General features: G+C 34.3%; 1 protein-coding gene across 3 annotated transcripts in view; it reads left to right on the top strand.

Annotated features, from left to right (window-relative positions):
- DNAJC10 (DnaJ heat shock protein family (Hsp40) member C10) overlaps nt 1–17,392 on the top strand; it is a 50,019-nt gene that overhangs the window by 15,073 nt on the left and 17,554 nt on the right. For all 3 annotated transcript variants that reach the window (XM_029934292.1, XM_029934294.1, XM_029934293.1), the window contains 8 exons: nt 2,979–3,061; nt 3,289–3,420; nt 3,789–3,882; nt 4,881–4,958; nt 9,331–9,374; nt 10,027–10,164; nt 12,761–12,850; nt 13,599–13,712. In XM_029934292.1, coding sequence (XP_029790152.1) covers nt 2,979–3,061; nt 3,289–3,420; nt 3,789–3,882; nt 4,881–4,958; nt 9,331–9,374; nt 10,027–10,164; nt 12,761–12,850; nt 13,599–13,712 — 773 coding nt within the window. The remainder of the gene's footprint in view (nt 1–2,978; nt 3,062–3,288; nt 3,421–3,788; nt 3,883–4,880; nt 4,959–9,330; nt 9,375–10,026; nt 10,165–12,760; nt 12,851–13,598; nt 13,713–17,392) is intronic.

Genomic DNA, 17,392 nt, shown 5'->3' with positions numbered 1-17,392 from the left:
TCTTAACCACTTAGAAAGATTGGTCTGTTGGTCAGACTTTCTAAACATTGTCAGGGAACAACTTCTAAAATCCTAAATTATACACTTCTTTTGTATGTAATATACATATTAACTGCTTTTCCATAGATCCATGTGTTTTAGAATTGAAAGTAAACATTGAATCGTGCATGATTCTATCTAGCCTAAATTAGTTATGCATATTTAAAATAGGATGTTTGAGGGACACCTGGGTGGCTCTGTCAGTTAGGCGTCTGACTTTGCTCAGGTAATGATCTTGCGGTCTATGAGTTCAAGCCCTGCATCAGGCTCTGTGCTGACAGCTCAGAGCCTGGAGTGTCCTTTGGATTCTGTGTTTCCCTCCCTCTCTCTGCCCCTCCCTCCCTCACACTGTGTCTCTCTCAAAAATAAATAGTAAAAACATAATAAAATGGTATGTTTGTTTTGGTATCTTACTATAATTTACATAATTTATGAAACTTACTTAAAAATTACTAGTAACTGATTTTGATATGGAATTACACAGAAACACTTTTACCAAAAGCAAATTGTCTTCGCCTTTTTATCTGGAATGTTAGAGTGCATCCTTACAGGGTTAAAAAATTTTTTGTTTTTTGAGTATAGTTGACACAGAAGGTTATATTAGTTTCAGATATACAATATAGTGATTCAACAACTATGTGATGCTGTGTTCATCACAGGTGTAGCTACCATCTGTCACTGTGTAACTCTTTTACAACACCACTGACTGTATTCTCTGTAACTATCGTTTATTCCTGTGACTTATTTACTCCATAACTGGGAGCCTGTATCTCCCACTTCTCTTCACCCATTTTGCCCTTTGCTGACACCTTCCTTCCCACTGAGTCCTATCAATTTGTACTTAATATGTCTGATTCTGGTGTTTGTTTATTTATTTGTTTTTTAGATTTCACATAAAAGTAAAATTTTACGGTGTTTGTTTTTCTGCTCAGCATAATACTTTCTAGGTTCATCCAGATTGCCGCAAAGGGCAGGCCCTCATCCTTTGTTACGGCTGAGTAATATCCCATTGTGTATACATATACTGCATTAAAAAATTTTTTTTAATATTTATTTTTGAGAGAGAGGCAGACTGTGAACAGGGGAGGGCCAGAGACAGAGAGAGACACAGAATACAAAGTAGGGTCCAGGCTCTCAGCTGTCAGCACAGAGCCCACCCAGTGCAGGTCTTGAATTCACGGACCGCGAAATTGTAACCTGAGCCGAAGTAGGATGCTTAACTGACTGAGCTACCTGGGTGCCCCATGTACACCGCATTTTTAAATCCATTAATCTATCAATGGATACTTGGGCTGCTTCCACATCTTGTTTGCTACAAATAATGCTGCAGTAAACAAAAAGATGCATATTATCTTTCAAATAAGTATATTTTCTTTAGGTAAGTACCCAGTAGTAAAATTATCGGATCATATGGTACTTCTGGTTTTAATTTTTTGAGGAGGCTCTCCACACCAATTTATATTCTCATCAGCAGTGTCTACGTGTTCCTTTTTCTCCACATCCTTGCCAACACTTGTTATTTTTTGTCGTCTTAATTCTAGCTGTTCCGACAGGTGTAAAGTGGTATCTCATAGTGGTTATGATTTGCTTTTCTCTGATGATTACTGATGAGCATCTTTCCATATGGCTAATGGCCATCTGTCTGTCTTTGGAAAAATGTTCAGCTCCTCTGCACATTTTTAATCAGATTGTGTGGTGTTTATTGGTGTTGGTATATAAGCTTTTTATATATTGTAGATACTAACTGCCTTATCAGATGTGTCATTTGTAAATATCTCCTCCCATTCAGGAGGTTACTTCTTTTGTTGATGGGTTCTTTGCTATGCAAAAGCTTTTTATTCAGATGTAATCCAAATAGTTTATTTTTGCTTTTGTTTCCTTGGCCTTAGGAGACATATCTAGAACAATATCACTACAGCCAATGTCCAAAGAAATTACTGCCTGAGTTCTCTTAGAGTTTGTATCAGGTCATTTTATAGATTATAATGCATAATGTGTTGTTGGCTGGATATCATGTGGTATTCGGATCCATTATTTTAGCAAATACAAACTTGTTTTAAATTGTTAAAAACCTTGATCTAATGCTTTTTTAATTATACAGTTTTCCAAGGTAAATGACTTAAGGGCAAATATTAAATTTAATCCCCACAGTTCTACTATATTGTATAGTTCTCTTATCTCATCCCCTCAGAATTTGAAGTAGCTGTTGGCATTGACTGATGCAGGTATTTAAGCTGTGCTGCAGAGAGTAGATGAACTTGAATCCCTATCTCTCTCACTGTTTCTCTTCTTTATTTTTCTCATCCACACAAATTCCTATACGGGGTTTGGCTGCTGATGCCTTGTGCCACCTGTTTTCAGTTTCATGGTGACAAGTGTCCTGCAGCTCAGGGTCACTCTTTATTCAAGTATGTGCTTATAAGGTTTGTTTAAGGTATTGTCAGTTGGATAGTTGATAAACAGCTGACCCCTGAACAATGAGGAGGTTGGGGGAACTGAGCCCCCTGCCTCTGCAATTGAAAAATCCAAATAAAACTTTGGACTCTCCCAAAACTTAACTATGAATAGCCTTCTGTTCATGAGAAGCCTTACCAGTAACCTAACAGTTGACTAACAACTATTTTTATATATACGTTATGTACTGTATATTTACAATAAACTGGAGAAGAAGTTATTAAAATCATAAGAGCAAATACATTTACAGTGCTGTACTGTGTCAGAAAAATACACATATAAGTGGACTACATAGTACAGATCCATGTTGCTCAGGGGTCAACTGTAGTTTGTTCTTTTACAGAAAACCGTGTACAGAAGACGGCAAAGGCAGTCTGAAAGACAGAGGACTGCCTACTTCATTCTGATCCTAACAGAGCTTTAACTGAAGTATGGAGAAACCTCTAATAAATAATTCTAAGTTGTTTTGGTTTTATATGCTTTAGATGCTGCTGTTAATTCTGGAGAACTGTGGTTTGTGAACTTTTACTCCCCAGGATGTTCACACTGCCATGATTTAGCTCCCACGGTATGTATTTTTTACATCCTGATTACTGAAATTTTACTACCTCTAGTCTGTTGAGTGCTTTTTTAATGTATTAGGATTTTTTTCTATTAATAGTAATGATAACTATACTTGCATACATGTATGGTTTTATTTAATAAAAATACTCTTCTTTTAAAAGGTGTAGCTTGAAGAGTGTTCAAAGGAAGACAGATTATCTTAGAGAAATTCTTGTTCGTTTTTTCTCATAGTGGAGAGACTTTGCTAAAGAAGTGGATGGATTACTTCGAATTGGTGCTGTTAACTGTGGCGATGATAGAATGCTCTGCCGAATGAAAGGGGTCAACAGTTATCCCAGCCTCTTCATTTTTAGGTCTGGAATGGTAAGGGGTAAAGATGGCATTTTTTAATTTAATCTGATATGAAAATACTAGTAAAGAAACAATATGTAATTTTGTAGAATGTTTTGATTTTTAAATCTTATTTTAGGTGCCATCTACCTAGGCTCTAGTCATAATAAACATTTTGGATTATATTATGAATACTTTAAATGCCATTACTTTGAGCTTTTTTTATTTCAAAATTAAATGTTTACCATCAGTTTCTGTCTTAACGCAATTTAACCGTTATAAATATTGTGCTATTTATTGTATATAAAATAACGTATAATTAAAAGTATTCAGTAATCCTTTCAGTGAGTTTTTAAAAGAAATAGTAAAAGATACTTCTCTTTTCATAAAAAAAATAATAGGCTGCAGTGAAATATCATGGTGACAGATCAAAGGAGAGTTTGGTGAGTTTTGCCATGCAGCATGTTCGAAGCACAGTGACAGAATTATGGACAGGTAATTTTTATTTTCTTCAAGAATACTTTGATAATGGTATTTTAAGCTTTTTTCAGTAACAGGGTTAACATTTTGGTCTTAATACTGAAATTTTAGAAGTATCTTTTCCGTGTTTTTTAGAAGGGAATTTTGTTACTTGTTCTGACCTCTGCTAAATGATTGGTATTTAAAAATGAATCTTATTTGTATAGAAACAATTAAGATGTGGAAAATTAATGTGATGTGATGCTAGGTGAAACAACTTTCAAAGTACAACTGAATGTTTAGTTAACAGTGTTTTATTGTTCTCATAAATATACTGTATCAGGCCATCAATTCCTGCCCATCTAGTTTAATTTTAAAGTTTAACAGCTCTTACTTCTAATCTTAGATGTCTGATTCATGAAGTGCCTTTAGGTGGGTTATTTAACTACTCTGTGCTACGCATGGTAGTATTCACATCTAGTAAGGTGTTCATTGTCATTCATTGAATACAAGTTCTGTCTCAGAAACCATGTTAAATGTTAGAGCTATAGTAATAAAATATAAAATCCCCGCTTCAGGGCCTCATTACTTTAGCAAAGAAGGCATTAGTAAAACCATGAAATGCAATGTAGTAACCACTATGATAGAGGCAATCTTAGAGAAACATGAAGAATATAAAAGAACTTAGATACAGAAAGGGGGGAGGGGTTAGAAAATACTTCTTGAATCAAGTCAGACCTAATCTGTCATGAAAATGAAGAAGAAGCCTTTAAAGATCACTGTGACCTTGGTAAATGGGCAGTACTTCACCATGACTGACAAAAAGATGGGCCGTGGGTAGAGTGGCATCAGGGAAAACACAGCTTGCTGAACGGGCAGACAAAGCTCAGATTTCTTTCTTAGTGAAATGATGAATTTAGATTTTATATGATGAAAACAGTAGAGAGTCAGTGTAGGAATTTGACATGCTTCATGAGGATTTTTATGAATTCCTGAATTCAAAAAATAGGTAATTTGCTTTATTTTCTTTTAAGGAAATTTTGTTAACTCCATTGAAACTGCTTTTGCTGCTGGTGTTGGCTGGCTGATCACTTTTTGTTCCAAAGGAGGAGGTAATTTTATTAATTATTTTGTTATGTTGAAATCATGACTCTATTTTTAGGTGACAATCTTTTCCAGTTTTACTGATACACAATCACTTTATAATATTGTGTAACGTAAGGGTGTACAACCTGCTGGCACACTTACATATATTGCCAAATGATTACCACCATAACATTAGCTAACACACCTATCCTGTCACATAAGGACCGTTTCTTTTTCATGGTAAGAACATTTAAAATCCACTCTCTTAGCAATTTTCGAGTATGTAATATAGTAGTATTAGCTATAATCACGATGCTCTACATCATCTTCCCAGAACTTGTTAATTTTATAACAGGAAGTTTGTACCCTTTGACTAGGTCAGTCTTAGTATGCTACCATAATTGATTATTCAGTACTTCAAACTATGATTTATATCTGATTATAATTTTTTATTTAATGAATACTTACCTTTATTGTTATTTTACACATAAGTTATAAAATTATTAATTTGTTAAAGTTTCATTTATGATTTTGTTTGGTGGACAAGTTTTCCAGCTTAATTACACTCATTATAAATTATGCCTTCAGATAGCCACAGATGTATTTGGCAGTTTGCAAAAACAGTTGTTGGGGCGCCTGGGTGGGTCAGTAGGTTAAGCTTCCACCTTTGGCTCAGGTCACGATCTTGGATTTGTGAATCCAAGCCCCGCGTCAGGCTCTGTGCTAACAGCGTGGAGCCTGCTTCGGGTCATCTGTCTCCCTCTCTCTGCTCCTCCCCAGCCTGTAGTTGTTGACAAATGTAACCCTCCCCAGATGATAATTTTTTTGGTATTATGGACTTTTCTTCATACTTAACATATAAAAATGTATGTATGCTTGCCTTATAAAATTATATATTTGAAGATAACTTTCCATTTCTAGGAACCTTTCCACCAGTAAATTAACTTGAAAATTCATATCCATGTACCAAACCACAAACTCTATTCAAACAATGAGATTGGTTAAAAATTGGCCCCAATTTTTAAAAATGTATTAACACATTTTCGTGTGTTTAATCCCAGCATGGGTCTTTAACCCAAACCTTACCTATCAGCTTTAGGCTGCTCTGTTGCAAACGAGTTGCCTTGCAGCTAAAATGAATTGCTCACCCTGTTGTGTAAGGCCCTTGCTAGGAAGATACTGCCTTCAAGCAAAAACCCTCTAGTCCATCAGGAGGGATTTTGTTTCATTTTGGCTTACTGCACAAATTCTGTTCATTCCACACATTAAGAAAACTTAAATTTTCTGATATTCTTTTACTTTTCATCCCAGGTAAATTGATTTTACCTGTCTTTATAGGCTCTGTGGTGCTACAGTTTACTTTACTTCTAAATCTCTCATTGTATCCCAAGATTCATATTTAAGAACTTTCATAAAAATTAAGAAAAAGTTATTTTAAGATTGTATTGTATTCTGGGAAGGAAAGCTCCCATATTCGTTCTATGAGATTAACATTATCCTGATACCAAAACCAGGAAATCATGCAGAAATATCTCTGACAAACATAGATACAAAAATCTGCAACAAAATATTAGCAAATGGAGTCCAACAGTACATTAAAAAAAACATTCACCATGATAAAATGGGATTTATCCCTGGAATGCACGAGTGGTTCAACTTTAGCATAATCAGTCATTGTGATACATTACATCAGCAAGAGAAATATAAAGATGATCATTTCATTAGGTACATAAAAAGCATTTGTACCTCCATTCATAATAAAAACTCAACAAAGTAGGTTTAGAAGGAATATACCTTAACATAATAAAGGCCATACACGAAAAACCTACAGCTAACATACTCAGTGATGAAAACCTGAGAACTTTCCCCTAAGATCAGGAACACGACAAGGATGTCCACCACTTTTATACAACGTAGTACTTGAAGTCCTAGCCACAGCAGTCAGACAAGAAAAAGAAATGAAAGGCATCCAGATCAGTAAGATAGAAATAAAATTTCACTGTTTGCAGATGATATACCATATATATGGTATCTTTAGAAAACCCTAAAGACTCCTCCAAAAAACTAGAACTGATCAATAAATTCAGTAAAGTCACAGGATACAAAATTAGTATATAGAAATCTTGTATACAAAAATGTATTTTTATACACTAATAATGAAGCAGCAGAAAGAAAATTAAGAATTTAGAATTGCACCAAAAAATAATAAAATACCTAAGAATAATCTTAACTAAGGAGGTAGGGGTGCCTGGGTGGCTCAGTCGGTTAAGCGTCCGGCTTCAGCTCAGGTCATGATCTTACAGTTCGTGGGTTCGAGGCCCACATCAGGCTCTTTGCTGACAGCTAGCTCGGAGCCTGGAGCCTGCTTCACAGTCTGTGTCTCCCTCTCTGACCCTCCCCTGCTCGTGCTCTCTCTGTCTGTCAAAAATAAATTTAAAAACATTTTAAGGAGGTGTAAGACCTGTACTCTGAAAACTCTAAAACATTGATGAAAGAAACTGAAGATGACAAACAAATCGAAAGATATTCCACACACATGGATTGTAAGACTAAATATTGTTAAAATCTCCATACTGTCCAAATCAATCTACATATTTAATGCAATCCCTATCAAACTACCAATAGCATTTTTCACAGAAGTAGAATAATCCTAAAATGTGTATGGAACCACAGAAGACCCCAAATAGCCAAAGCCATATGAAAAAGAACAAAACTGGAGGTATCACAACCCCAGATGTCAGGATATACTACAAAACTGTAATAAAACAGTATAGTATTGGCACAAAAAAAGACACATAAATCAATGGAACCAGAATAGGGGTCCAGAAATAAACCTATGTTTATATACTCAATATATGACAAAGGAGGCAAGAATATACATGGGAAAAGACACTCCCTTCAACAAATAGTGTTGAGAAAACTGAACCACCTTGATACACCGTACACAAACATAAAATGTACTAAGGACCTAAGTGTAGACCTTAAACCATAAAAATCCTAGAAGAGAGCACAGGTAGTAAATTCTGTGACATCAGCCATAGCAACATTTTTTAAGATCTATCTCCTGAGGCAAGAGAAATAAAAGCAAAAATAAACTGTTGGGACAACACCAAAATAAAATTTCTGCACAGCAAAGGAAACCACAAAACTAAAAGTGTATGGAATGGGAGAAGATATTTGCAAATAACATATCCAATAAAGGGTTAGTGTCCAAAATATTTAAAAAACTTCTACAAGTCAACACCAAAAATAAAAAATAATCCAATTTTAAATATGGGCAGGAGATATGAAGAGATATTTCACCAAAGATGACACACAGATGGCCAGCAGACACATGAAAAGATGCCTAACATCACTCATCATCAGGGAAATGCAATCAATACCATAGTGAGATATCACCTCACACCTATCAGAATGGCTAAAATCAGAACTACAAAAAACTAGTGTGGGTGGGGGCGTGGAGAAAAAGGAACCCTTGTGTGCTGTTGGTGGCGATGCAAACTGGTACAGCCACTGGAAAATAGTATGGAAGTTCCTCAGAAAGTTAAGAATAGAATTACCATATGATCCACTAATTCCACTACTGGGTAATTACCCAAAGAATATGAAAACATTAATACAAAAAAATATATCCTCCGTGTTTGTTGCAGCGTTAATGATATCCAAATTATGGAAGCAGCCCAAGTGTCCATCAACACATAAATCGATCATGAAGTGGCATATAAAGAGAGTATAATGTTAAGTGAAATAAATAAGAAAAAGGCAAAAACCATATGATTTCACTCATGTGGAATTTAAGAAATAAAGGAAAAAAAGAAACAAGAAACAGACAACTATAGAGAAGAAACTGATGGTTACTGGAGGAGATGGGGATGGGGGGTGAAATGGATGACAGGTTAAAGAGTACACTGACTGTGATGAACACTAATTGTTTAATTCCTGTATTGTACACCTGAAACTAACACTGTATGTTAACTACTGGAATTAAATAAAAGACTGTGTTGTATTTTAAAGATTCTTTATATATTTTTATCAAATACATTCATGACATTTTATTTCCCCAAAATCATGAGCTCTCTTGGATAAATGGGATTGTTGACAGGAGCAGAGATTTGAGAGTAAGATCCAAAAGCGATACCCTTTACCTAGAAACCCTGGGAAATTAACTGGAGAGAATGGACAAATCTGAGCATGAAAATGCGTGTGTACATGTGTACTTGTGTGTATGCACGTACATCTGTAGAATGAAGCTTAGTAAATGTGTCATTTGCCATTGGAGTCCAATCAGTTGCCTTAGAATCAACGTGGTAGTTTGGGTGGGAAACTCAAAAGAATATACTCTATTAAGTATAGCCTTAATAAAGCTAAAATTATGTCATAATTTCTTTTCCTCCTTAGATTGTTTAACTTCACAGACACGACTGAGGCTCAGTGGCATGTTGGTAAGCAGCTATTTTGCCATGCTATATGGCCATGTTAAGAAAGACATTTAAAAACTGATTCCAAATATTTCTTTATAGTTTCTTGAACACTTAACTCGCTTATTTGTAAATTTTGGTTTTTGATAAATGTATTCTTAGCCTATAAAGCTTTTCTTTCTGACTAGAATTTTGGTGCTTTTATTCACTTCTAAATATTCTGTAATTTAGTTATGAATTCTTCTTTAAACAAAGGGGTTTATATTTAGTGTTTATGTCATCTCCAAACTATTTTTTATTGTTCTGTTTTGTTATTTTGTTGCATAATTAGCTCTGTCATGCTATGGTTGGGGATATAATATGTGTGTTGTTGATACTTTAACACTAACACTACTGGAGCTCCCTTTGCTGCCTGGAAGTTTGTCTGTTACTAAATTTGTGAAAGATCTGTGTGTGCTCAGAAACATGCTTTCTGTGTATGTTAGGTATAATTTATTTATTAGACCAACTTTATTAATCATGTTATTCAAATCTGCATCATTTATATTCCAAGTAAACTTTTTTTTTAAGTTTTAAATTTACAATAGAAAAGTCAGGGCTTTCTAAATAAAGCTAAATCTCTTGAACTTTCTCTTTGACTTACACAAGACCTATTTTTTGTTTCTTTCCATTGTAGGATGGTCTTGTTAAAGTAGGATGGATGGACTGTGCCACCCAGGACAACCTTTGTAAAAGTTTGGATATTACAACAAGTACTACTGCCTATTTTCCTCCTGGAGCCACGTTAAATAACAAAGAGAAAAGCAATATTTTGGTATGATTTACTTTAATTTCTTTACATATAGGTGAACACACACATTCAAACATAACATACCATTTTGTAAACAGTGGACAAGAAAGTGAGTCCATTTATAATAAATATTTAACTATTTAGAACAAATATTTAAGTTTGGGGATTCTGTTTATAGTAAAGTCTACTTATAAGAATTATTTTTACAGTGGTATCAAGCATTACACTTAACAACTCAAAAGCTTGGAAAACATTCTTAGGTTGTATGAATTTTCATTGGTTTTCATTTAAATGTGTATTTTCTAATGTTAAAATATAGATCATTCGTTGGTTTGGCTTGGAGTCAGTATGTTTTTTAAAGCACCCTGTTAGATTTTCCGGTATACACTTAGTTTGGAGATCACCGGTATGGTTTACTTCCCCAATTTTATGAATGAAGAGACCAAGGTTCAAGCTAGTTATCAAGAAGCTGAGATAAATAAAGGGAAATTGGATAGATCTCTAAGGAACCTCAAAAGAATATAATAAAAGACTTTCATAAGTTTTTGTCTCTATTTTAATTCTGGTTTTTTTTTATGTTGACAAAGATAACACATATTCATTACAGAAATTCATTAATGTATAGACATGTTAGACATGTGTAAAGGCTGCGAACCTGGCTGGCTCAGTCATGGAGCATGTGACTCTTGATCTCAGGGTTGTAACTTTGCTCTCCACCCTGGGTCTAGAGGTCTTTGAAAATATATGTATAAAGACAGATGCAAAATTCACTAAAACCAAATCACCCACAGACAAGCATCATTGAATCTTGTTAAAAACTTATATACACCTGCAATTATGACTCCATGCTGACAACTCTCTAGGTTTATCTGTGGCCCAGACCTCCAGCCTCCACTCCAGATATATGTATATCCTACCACCTGAATTATTCAACTTCTCCTCGGGGATATGAATTGATGTCTCAAACTTAGATGGCTACAGCTATACTCCTAGTAGCCTCCCATAAGTCTGCTCCACCCACAATTTTCCCTATCTAAGTTGATAAAAACCCCATCCTTTGTCATTCAGGCCTTGGAGTCCTTCTTGATTTTTACTTTTCTCATATTCTGTAACCTTTGTCAGGAGAAAATGTGGCTCTTTAAAGTCTTTCTAAAATCCACTTCCACTGCCATTAGAGCATTTATCACCTTATACACTAATATCTTACCTTTTCATTTTTATTTTTCTACCACAATACATTTTTAAATTTGAATGTTTTTACTCTTATATCTCAAATCCCTAGAAGATTATCTGGCACGTAAATGGACAATATTTATGCCTATGTATATTATATACCATGTACTAGAGATACATATATACATATCAACAATCCCTAAGTAGCAATCCATTAACTGTGACATACTTAGTTTAATCATTTCTCTGTTGATATTTAAGTTGCCTACTATTTCATGGTTATAAGCAAAGTTGTAATGAACAGTGTTGTCTGTTCATCTTTGTGCACTTCTTCAGTTACCTATTTGGATGAAATAGACATGGCAATTTTAATTTCAATTTGTTTTGCCAGACTCCCCCTATAGAAAACTTCTATTTATATGTATGTACCACAGTTTATGAGCATGCATTTTCCCTTAATACAGGCTCTTGCCTTCAGTACCACAATGTCATGTTTTAATGAAATCTTTCTGCTTTTTGATATAAAACTACAAGCTCAGGTACAACCCTAGGAGACATAAATGAGTGATTCTGGTAATACTCTAGTAACAGAGTGATGAATTAAATAGTCTTTGTCACTCGTTAAAAGCATTCAAGTTTTTTAAAAAGTAAAATATCTAGTGGTCTGTCTCAAAGTGAATTGATTGAGAAAGTTATGGTCTCATATAAACTTCTTGGTTATCTTCTTAAATACCATTAAATACTTAATACTTCTTAAAAACTTTCACTATTGGCAAATCTTGGCTTGTTCTAGTGGCAGTGTTTTCTGCTTGATGGTTTGTTTTGTTGGCATCTGAGTTTATTTCCTTGTATGCCATATGTAGTTTATGTCTTCCTTAAACATTCTCTTTCCCAGGTAAATTCCAGTTATAGGACTTGACATCCATCTTTTCCCCCTTTCCTAGTCCATATATTTAGCAAATGTTTATATACTGAGTCCTTATTGTGGGCAGAATTGTACTGGGTAATTGGGTAGAAAATTCACTTAATTTGATAAATGTCCACATAGTATAGGGAATCTTTACAGTACGGCCTCATTGTTTTAAAATATATTAAAATGTATTATTTATAACACACCACTCATATCCTAATATAATTCTAAAACCTAAAATACCATTATCAAAGGTAATTTTGTGGTATTCTGCCATTTAAAAGTACCCAGTATTTCAGTATTCCATTATATGGAATTTTACATCAGCATTTTTAAGAAACAGCCCAGTTACATAGTTTTTTAATAATTGCCAACATATGATATACTTTTTAAAAACCACAACATTTAGAATAAATAGCTCAAAAATGGTTTTTAACTTCGGTGATGTTTTTTGAAAGTTCTGTAGAAAAAAGACACTAAAATCTAAAATAAATGGATATTGATTAAAAAGATTATAATATGCTTCTTTTATTTTAGTTCCTTAATTCATTGGATGCTAAAGAAATATATTTGGAAATAATGCATAATCTTCCAGATTTTGAACTACTTCCAGCAAATACACTAGAGGTAATATTTCTATTAATAATAATAAATGGTAGTAAATGTTGGTAACATCTCAAGTCTTAACGTTTTAAAATCAGCATTTGCCTCATTCATCACTAGATAGAAAGTTAGCAGTTTCAAAGGATTTTATATATGCATCAGCTATTCTCTGTTAAACTCTAATTGCTGGAGCTGCAACTTCATTGTAGATCTAGCGTTCAGGAAAATGTAACCAGTCCTGAATGAAGGCTTTCAGCAGGCGTGTCAGGAAAGTCAAGATTATCACAAAGCAGCAGTTTTGGAATTTTATGTTCTTGCTTATAGAACTATAAGCAAGATTGTTCACTGAGGATTAAGAAGCAGCTTTAGAAATACTCAGTTCGCAGTAGAATCAACCTTTTTTTCTTCTACTTCTTGACCTCAGAGCTCTCTAAGTCGTCGCTACCAAACTTCGCTAAACCTGAAAAAGCTTACTTCTGTACCCTCAAATTTTTAGCTATACATCCTTAAAACTATATTTTTTGTACAGTTGTCTGCTTTAAGATTTTATAATTTGGTGATTTTTAATCTTTCTTTAATAGAGGATTGATTTACATTGGATTACTGCAAAGAAATACACAATAAGCCTAAGCGGGTCTGAATTTTAGATGATATTTTGAAGTAATGGGTAGGGGGCTAAAGTTTAAATCAAAGAAATAAAGATTAGAACCCTTTGGATTCCTTGACTCTGACATTATTTTATCACTTTTTTATCTTTTTTAATACTTCTAAGGATCGATTGGCTCATCATCGATGGCTGTTATTTTTTAATTTTGGAAAACATGAAAATTCAAATGATCCTGAGTTGAAGAAACTAAAAACTCTTCTTAAAAGTGAACATATTCAGGTAAGAAAAATACATTCTGCCTAGCCTTCAGCTAGTGTGCTTTCTTACTAATTTAATATATAAAATTATATTTTAAGGAACATAAAAATGTTTGAGATTTTAGGGTAAGAAACCCCTAAATGCTTTTGTTCTTCTGTTGTAATTTTTTCTGTTAAAAATCAACAGTGATATCTAAAAGCAGTTAACTTTCATTTCTCTTTAGTAGTTGGCATGTGATATATCTGTATCAGAAAATGTTTCTGAAATACATACTATAGAAGAATGTCTTCCCCTTTTTAAAATGCTTATTTCTTGGGGCACCTGGGTGGCTCAGTCCATTAAACATCCAACTCTTGATTTTGATTCATGGTTCATGAGTTCAAGTGCCCTGTCAGGTTCTGCACTAACAGTGCAGAGACTGCCTAGGATTCTCTTTCCCTTTCTCTCTGCCCCTCCCCTCTCATGTACATATGTACTCTCTCAAAATCAATAAACTTTTTTTTTTAAATAAAGTAAAATTCAGGGCGCCTGGGTGTCTCAGTTAGTTAAGTGCCCAACTTCGGCTCAGGTCATGATCTTGCGGATCAAGCCCCACTTCGGGCTCTGCTGACAGCTCAGAACCTGGAGCCTGCTTCAGGTTCTGTGTCTCCCTCTTCTCTACCCCTCTCCTGCTTGCTCTCTCTCTCAAAAATAAATATAAAATTTTTTTAAGTAAGATTCATATTTAAGGAATTTGTAATCATAGTTTAAAAATTAGGATATACAGATTAAGAAGTGGTGTGTGTGTGTGTGTATATATATATATATATATGTATATATATACACACAATGGAGTACTACATGGCAATGAGAAAGAATGAAATATGGCCATTTGCAGCTAAGTGGATGGACCTCGAGGGTGTCATGCTAAGCGAAATAAGTCAGGCGGAGAAGGACAAATACCATATGTTTGCACTCATAGGTCTAACAGGAGAAACCTAACAGAGGACCATAGGGAGGGGAAGGGGGAAAGAGAGTTGGGGAGAGGGAGGGACACAAATCATGAGAGACTATTGAATACTGAAAACCGAGGGCTGAAGGGGAGGGGGCGGGGGGGAAGTGGGTTATGGTCATGGAGGGAGTGCACTTGTGGGGAGAAGCACTGGGTGTTATATGGAAACCAATTTGACAATAAACTATTACAAATTTAAAAAAATAAATAATAAAAATTAGGATATATAAATAAGAACAAAGATGAATTAAAATGAATATTTAAATAAATAAATATTTTAAAATTACCCATATTTTCACTACTATTAATAGCTCTACTATAAATTTACCATGTAACCTTTCAAACTTTTTCTACATATGTTGTAGTATGTGGGCATAGGTATATATGTGCACATACTACATATTGTAATGGCCATTGTAATAGACATACATGTAAATTTATATATGAACTTTTTAAATAAAAATGGATTGACTATACAGTAGTTCCTCCTTTATCTGTAAGAGATCTAAGACCCCCATGGATGCCTGAAACCACAGATAGTACCAAACCCAGTATATGTTATGTTTTTTCCTATACATGCATACCTATAATAGTTTCATTCATAAATTAGGCACCGTAGGAGATTAACACCAATAATAAAATGAATAGTTATAATGAAAGTTATGTGAATATGGTCTCTCAAAATATCTTCTTGTATTGTACTCACCCTTCTTGTGAATTGATAGGAGATACTAAAATGCCTACATGATGAGGTGAATAACGTAGGCATTATGATGTAGTCTTGAGCTACTACTGACCTGACAGTGCTTTACGAGAATCCTCTGCTTTTGGCCTACAGTTTGACCAATGGATGCTGAAGCTACAGACAGTAAAAGCACTGATAAGCTGGAGACCTACTATATTCTCTAGTAGAATTTCCCATTTGACAATACCATGTATTTTCTTAAATGCCTTATAAGTCCCCCTATGCTTTTCTTATATGCATATGCATATATGTGTATATGAACTTAGTTTTTAGGAATGGTGATCTATCTATATATACTAAATATATATGATGATAAATATAGACATTTATATCATATAGATATCATCTCTACAGACTAGGTAGTGTTTCTTTATATGGTCATACCATAATTGTTTAACAGATCCATCTTACTAGTGTTTTTTTCTATTATTTTTTATATCAAAAACATATACTGCAAAAATGCAATATGAGGAATTTTTTTAACCAAGATTTTTTCTTAAATTGGCCCCGTTACCAGTGTCCTCCAGAATGTTTATGTCATTTTATATTCTTACTGGAAACATGTGAAAGTAACCATTTCTTCACACCTGTGCCAACCATGGTATTATCATTTTTTTGTAATCCCCATTCTTATAGGCCAAAAGTGATAATATTAATAATATTCATTTTCATTTATTTGCTTTCTAGTGAGGTTGAAAAAGTTTTTTGTGATTATTGACAAATCATAATTCTCTATTTTCTGTCTCTGGTCTACTTTCTTTCTACTGAAAGGATATTTACCTTTTATTTCTTAGTGGATCCTCTAAAATCCTGAAAGCATTTTTTCATGGTTTATCATTTGCCTTTTACTAGTCTTTATGCTATTTTCTTTCACACTGTATGAAATTGTCAACCTTTTTCTTATTTCTGCTTTTGAGGTCTTAAAAAGTTTTCTCTCTCCCCCCCATTCCAAGATTATGTAAGTATCCTCTGCATTATTAGAGAGTGGATTTCTTAAGCAACTTCATATTTTCTAGAAAATTTTCTCTCAAGTTTTTAAATGCTCTGGGAGGCTTTTTTTTTTTTCCATCACTAAATTTAGTTTCAGTGTTCAATGTAAATTATTTCTATGTCTTATTTTCATGGCCAGTTAACTTCTGTTTAGAAACTGTTAGTAGACCAATGGCATTTCTTTATGAATATTTTAAAAAAATGAATGCAGGCTCTCAGCATGGATCCACCACGCCGGTAAAGTCTGTGAGCCCGAGTTTAGGCCCCGGCGAGCCTAAACCCGTAATAAAGCCCTTTGCTTTTGCATGCGTGACTCGGTCTCCCTGGCGGTTTCTGGTTTTTGGGGATGATAAAGAAATCTTGGGTATTACACTACATCCCTATTTTTAAAGGTGTGCATCAACCAAGTTTACCCTAATTTAATCAACTTCTTATATTGTTGAATATATAGGTTGTTTTAAAATTTTTACCATTATATACAATGCTGCTGTTGCCATCTTACAATTATGTCTTTGAATTAATTATGCCTTACATGTCTGGTAGTAGAATTTGGGGAACAAAAGCTATGTATATTCTTTAAAAAAATTTTTTTTAATGTTTATTTACTTTTGAGAGGGAGAGTCAGAGCTTGAGCAGGGGATGGGCAGAGAGAGAGGGAGACACAGAATCAGAAGCAGGCTCCAGACTCCTAGCTGTCAGCACAGAGCCTGACATGGGGCTCGAACCCACAAACCGCGAGATCATGACCTAGCCGAAGTTGGATGCTCACCCAACTGAGCCACCCAGGCGCCCCAAAAGATATGTATATTCTAAGTTTTTTGTTGCTATTGAATGCCAAATGACATTCAGTTCAGTATAACTGAAACTTATAAAAGATTTAATAATTTATTTTCTTCTACTTTAACAGTAGATATTATTTATTTATTTAATGTTTCATTTACTTTTGAGAGAGAAAGACAGCATGAACAGGGGAGG

Source organism: Suricata suricatta, chromosome 3 (genome assembly GCF_006229205.1).
Source record: "Suricata suricatta isolate VVHF042 chromosome 3, meerkat_22Aug2017_6uvM2_HiC, whole genome shotgun sequence".
In the NCBI taxonomy this organism is placed as follows: domain Eukaryota; kingdom Metazoa; phylum Chordata; class Mammalia; order Carnivora; family Herpestidae; genus Suricata; species Suricata suricatta.
The sequence above is the reverse complement of the archived record's forward strand: the minus strand, read 5'-3'. Positions and strand labels throughout refer to the sequence as shown.